Genomic DNA, 5810 nt, shown 5'->3' with positions numbered 1-5810 from the left:
CCTCCTTTCTTTTTCTTTCTTTCTTTCTTTCTTTCGTTCTTTCTTTCTTTCTTTCTTTCTTTCTTTCTTTCTTTCTTTCTTTCTTTCGAGACAAGGTCTCCCTGTAGACCCAGCTGACCTGGAACTCACTATGTAGACCAGGCTGGTCTCGATCTCACAGAGATCCACCTGCCTCTGCCTCCTGAGTTCTGGGATTAAAGGAGCGCACCACTACACCAGGCATAAGAGGTGAGGATTCTTATGAGAACTAGAAAATGCAAGATAGAGGCCGAAGCTTCTGGAAATGTCAGTGTTTATTAAACATTTAAGGACAGGTGGAAGAAGAAATATACAGAATGTAGAAAAATCCTAAGAATCCCCTGGGGCTGGGAGTACAGCCTCTTCCTTTCTCCCCCATTTCCCATTTGTTTTTCCTGCTTTCTATTTGATTATTTTAAAACCATTTCTTAAGGCTCATTTTTCCCCTTCTTTCTACCCCTAATCTGTGAGGATCCATTCCCTCACTCTCCTTCCCCAAGATCTTGAGTCCCAGCACAGTGTTCAGGAGTGGTCAGAGGGCAGCAATCATGTAGCTGAAGTCTGAGGATCAGGGCTCCTCTGCTTGGACTGGTTGGATCTCCATAAAAAGACATAGTGGGGTATGGGGAACTGCAAAAGCCACATGACGTCATTGGACCTCAGTCATGGGGGCATGGGCTCAGGTAAACAAAAGAATGGATTAAAAATAAAAAATAATAAACAACCTAAATAAACCCTGAAGAAGGAGTCTGATCTGGATGCTGTGGGTGTTAGCTGGTGGCAGAGAATGGAGCTGGGCACCCAAGGGAAGGAAGGGAGGGACAGGAAAGAGCCAGGGAGTCAGCTGGGGCGCAGGGGATGGGAAGGCCAGACCATCTGGAGTTGGGACAGAGGCTATCAAGGTCCCTTTCTTCTCGGTGCCTGAGTGACAGGCACCAAACACACAGCCTTTGGGGCAGGTGAGGGGTAGGATTAGTTCCCAGGCTTCCAGAAAGCCAAGGGGGTAAAAGTGAGGAAGGAATACAAGTGCTTGGGAATGAATTTTGCAATAAAACTTACATCTCAATGGGAGGTGAGGGCAGGGCAGGGCTGGGGAGCAAGAGGAAAGCACCTAGACAGGGGCTAAGAGGAGCCTAGGTCCCCCTGCTCTGGCAGGGCCTGGAGGATGGTGATCACTTGTCCGAGTCCAGGCCCATCATGTTCTTGAGGGCGTTCTTGAGGCTGGTTCTGCTGGGGGACTTGACAGCAGGCCGGAGCTCCGAGCTCTGCTCATCCTTCCGAAGCTCCATCTCAATGACCACCACCTGAGCGCCTTTGGAGGACTCCGCCCCTGACCCCCGCCTCCCTGCCCGGCCCGCTAACCGCTATTTCTTATCCTTGCGAGACTCCCCCAGCCCCTTAGACTTCTTCTCGCTGGCAGCTTTGGTGCTTCTGCTGTGGTCCAGCATGGCATACAGCACTGGCGTCTGCGGGAGAGGTGCATACATTAGCTTCGGATATGGTGAAGCTTGACCGCTGCCCCCACTGCTGCCCCGGGTCTCCCAGCGTTCTCCTCCCCGGCCTATCCAGGCCCCAAGTCCCGCTGACCTGCCGCCCACGCTTCGACGAGTCCTTGGAAGACTTGTGAAATTTCCCCTTCTCCATGGCACTGTGGGGAGAGCGGTTGCGGCTGGATTGGCCTCACTGGAACCCATTCCCAGCAGATGCAGCTTCCACTTTCATTGGACCCTCCCACTACTGAAGTAGTCTCTGCCCGGATTGGGCATCCTGGACTGAGGGTGTCCCCTTACCTGAGCCTCCTCTGCAGGGTCGCTTGCCTGCGTAGCCAGCAGTACCGAACCAGGTAGAAAAGCAGCACCAGCAGCAGCACCACCCCGAGGATACCCCCGATCACAGCTCCCAGCACTACACCGTACCTAGTGGGCACTAGGAGGGAAGGGAAAAGAAACGTGTGGGTCTCGGAGAAGCAGGAGCCTGGGTCTATGTTGCTTGGTACCACACCTATTCCTGCAGCTGGGGGTGCTGGGGTCCTAGCCAAGGCTGCCTTCCGCCTACCTTCTCAGAGTCAGTTTGGTTTTTATTATTTTTTGTTTTATTTTATTTGGGGGGCAGGACACCAGGATCTATGTAGCCAAAGATGGCCTTGAACTTCTGATCTACCTGTTTCCACATCTGAACTACTTGAATGACAGGCCCAGAGCCACCGAGCCTAGATTCCCATCTTCCTCTTTTTAAAGACTTCAGTTTTGCTATGTATCCCAGGGAAGTGTTGAACTCACTATGTGGTCCAGGAAATCTCCTGTGTCAGTCTCTCCAGTACTGGGATTCCAGGGACTTGTACCAACACAGCCAGATTAGTTAGAACTTCCCCCAGCCTATCAGTCCTCCCGACCCCTCCTTGAACTGCCTCCCAGACCCCCTGTCCCTTGTTCCTTCTCACACCTTTTTCAAAGACATAGAGTGTGACCTGAGAAGTCTTGCCCACTATGTCTGGAGGGTTTTTGACATCACAAGTGAAAGTGCCGTTGTCACTGTAGTCTAAGTTGTGTATGACAATGGAGCCATCCTTCCAGCGAGGGTCCCCTACCCACTGGATGCGCTCTTTGAAGGTCCCCACCTCGTCGATGTAGGGCTGTCCCTTGGCATAGTGGAAGATCTATGAGGAATGGGGAGAAATATGTGAGAGAATCCTATCGTAAAAAGCTGCTAAAGCTTGGCTCCAGCTTCCTGGTAACAGATGCTGGCCAGGGAAGACAATGCACACAGGTCCTCGGTAGAGTGACAAAGATGCCCTTTACCTTGCTAAAATTGGGGTTATGTGAATAAAACAGCTTCCCCTCTGAAGCCCAGGTTCTCTTTTCCATTGTTCTTTGAAGTGCCCTTTCTGTTATCCAACCCTCCAGGATGGCCCCATGCACTCACCGAAATGGCATCTCGGCCCCCTTCAGGCTGGTAGCGCCAGGTGAAAGAGATGTCATCTGAGACCCACTCACTGGACCAGAAGGAGCAGTGCAGGGTCACCTGGGAGCCCACAGCACCATGGACCTCCCTGTCCGTGTAAACCACAATGGCCTGGGCTGGGGATAGCACTGCAAGCACAGAGGGAAATCAGGTACACATATGGGACCAGTAACTCATACAGAGGAAATGAGGCCAAAAGACAGTCAAAGACTGAGAGGTCAGAGGCCATAGCAAAGAACCAAACTTTCAGGACCTGCCTCTCTCTGGACTAATGTAATAAATGTAAATACTGTGTCTGTTCAAGAGCTCAGCATAAAAGGTATTCTCAAGACTAAGGCCATATCACCCTGAACACAGCCAATCTTGTCTGATCTCAGAAGCTAAGCATGGTTAGTACTTGGGTGGGAGGCCTTTTCAGTATACAGGAAATGAGATCAGTGGTAAAGTCTTTAAGACTTCCAGAAGGTGTGTTGTTTTCCTTGTAGTCACTATCATTTTCTTTTTCTTCTTATTTATTTTAGCGGCAGTCTTCTTATGTAGCCCAAGTTATCTTGGAACTTATCTTCCTGCCTCAGCCTCCCAAGTGTTGGGATTACTGATGGTTGCTACCAGATGGTATCTAACTAATTATTAGGAGCTGGAGAGATGGCTCAGTGGTTAAGAGCACTGGATGCTCTTGCAGAAGACCGGGCTGGGGTTCAAATCCTAGCACCCACATGGCTGTTAACAACCATCCATAACTCCAGTTTTGGAGGAACCGATGCCCTTTTTTGTCCTCCATGGGTACTGCATAACATGGGTGCACTTACATACATTCAGGAATGGCATTCATACACATAAAATAAAAATAAATAAATTAAAATTAAATTAGCTATTAGATGCAAAGTTTGAAAACTTTTAAATTATACAGGTAACATATGCCCCCCCCCTTTTTTTTTTTTAGACAGAGTCTTTTGTGTAGCTCTGGCTGGCCTGGAATTTGCTGTGTAGACCAAGCTGGCTTGAACTCACAGAGATCCATTTGCCTCTGCCTCCTGAGTGCTTCGATTAAAGGTGTGTACCACTATAGCTGCCCTGCATTCCTATAAACTATTCAAGCAATAGAAATGACACTAAAGTCTCCTTTGACATCCTCCTTAGCAACCATTAGTTTTCTACAGTTTCCTATCAGAGGCAGCCAGATCTCTATGAGATCAAGGCCAGCCTGGTCTACATAGTGAGTTCCAGGCCAGCTGGAGCTATAGGGAGACCCTGTCATATATATTATGCCATATATATATATTATGAAAAATGACTACTTTTGTGGAGCTTTTCTTAAAATATATATTTCATTGCATTATATTTTACTTTGTTTGGCTTAAGAATATATTTATTTGGGGTAACTTTTCATGCTGATTTACATCAACACCACTTTTAGCAGCTGTAGAGTATTTTGCAGTCTAGCAAACTCAAATTTCTTGTAAAAAAATGATAGAGAATGTGAGTCTTCTTGTTGGGTGCAACTGTCTTGCCCGATTGCGATTTAGCTCCCTCTTGACTGGGGAAACCAGGGGAGGAAGGACTCTATCTCTGTCAGAGGAAGCTGGGTATATAGCAACACCCTAAATCTAGAGCTCAGATGACTCTGCATGTGGGCCTCTGTGGTTCAACTATCCTCATCCTTCTCTTGGCCATTGTGGCCCAGTGCCACCCTTCAAACTCACCCACACAGGGAGTGTCATTCCAGGGAGACTATATGTGTGGGCAGACCCTGGATAGGGGCAACTGTATACGCTTTTGTTCTACAGGAGGAGGGGACAACCAAACAAACAGGGTCCCATTGTCTGACCAACTCTGGGGGCTCATACCACCCCTACTTCTGACCCTCATTGTCCTGAATCTCCCATCTCAGCATGCAATATCATTTACTCACCTTCTGGGACTTCTGCCTTAGACCCTTCTTGGGAATCACCAATATAAGAAAGAGGGTTATTTATTGTTTCTAACTTCTATTCTTCCTGTTACAATATCAACCATTGTCCTTCTCAACTGTACTTTATGGGTAGGACATGTTGGGACAGAGCTCACTTGCCCCCCCCCCTTTAGAGTTCCTAACTCTCTCCATTTCCTGCACCAGGCCTATCCTACTCCCTATCATTAACATTTTTTTAGGGTACCACAGAATAGTCCAGTATAGCCCAGTAGAGTATTGGTTTTAGGTTTACAACCCAAGGAGTTGACCGTGACCAAGAAGAGAACCTTGGATTTTCTAACTATTCCCTTCCCTTGCTGCTAGTCACCCCGTACCCCAACTTGCCTACTGTTCCTCCATTGCACTAGAATGCAGGGCAGTCGGGAAGGATCCACTTAATGAACCCTGCTTTGATGTTCTCTTGCTCACTCAACATCTGCCAGAGGTCAAGAAGAGGACTGGTCAATTTACGTCAATTTATGAAGGAAGACAGCTTTACAGGGACAAGATCCTGGATTCATTTATATAATGGAGGAGACAGAAATTGAATCTAAGACACTAAGACCACAGAATGTGGGCTCCTTCATTCACTCATACTCCCTGACTTTTCTAAGAAACTGAGGTTGGGTACCTTCTATACTACTGAAGGATGAATGGGGACCAGAACCCAGCATTTGATCTTGCACCTTCCCATCCTCTATCATTGCTTTCTACTAGGCTGTCAGCATGGCTGTGGGGACATTTGACTGGCTTCCAATCTGGGTTCAGTCATGCCCACTCAAGGAATCTCTCCATGATCTCTTTTACCATGTCTCTTCAGGAAATACCTTTGCTGCTTCCCTCAAATGATATACACCCTCCACCCTCCCACCCCCCACCC

General features: G+C 48.0%; 1 protein-coding gene across 1 annotated transcript in view; it reads right to left on the bottom strand.

Moving 5' to 3' along the window:
- Positions 1-278: 278 nt before the first annotated feature.
- Positions 279-5810, bottom strand: part of Mpz (myelin protein zero) — a 9174-nt gene continuing 3642 nt past the window's right edge. Inside the window, exons 3-7 of the mRNA XM_008847981.2 lie at positions 2941-3107; positions 2461-2674; positions 1809-1944; positions 1606-1666; positions 279-1484 (exon numbers count right to left, since the gene is read on the bottom strand). Coding sequence (XP_008846203.1) covers positions 1383-1484; positions 1606-1666; positions 1809-1944; positions 2461-2674; positions 2941-3107 — 680 coding nt within the window. The 3' untranslated portion in view covers positions 279-1382. The remainder of the gene's footprint in view (positions 1485-1605; positions 1667-1808; positions 1945-2460; positions 2675-2940; positions 3108-5810) is intronic.

This window comes from Nannospalax galili, unplaced genomic scaffold (genome assembly GCF_000622305.1).
Source record: "Nannospalax galili isolate Female #2095 unplaced genomic scaffold, S.galili_v1.0 scaffold484, whole genome shotgun sequence".
Classification (NCBI taxonomy): domain Eukaryota; kingdom Metazoa; phylum Chordata; class Mammalia; order Rodentia; family Spalacidae; genus Nannospalax; species Nannospalax galili.
The sequence above is the reverse complement of the archived record's forward strand: the minus strand, read 5'-3'. Positions and strand labels throughout refer to the sequence as shown.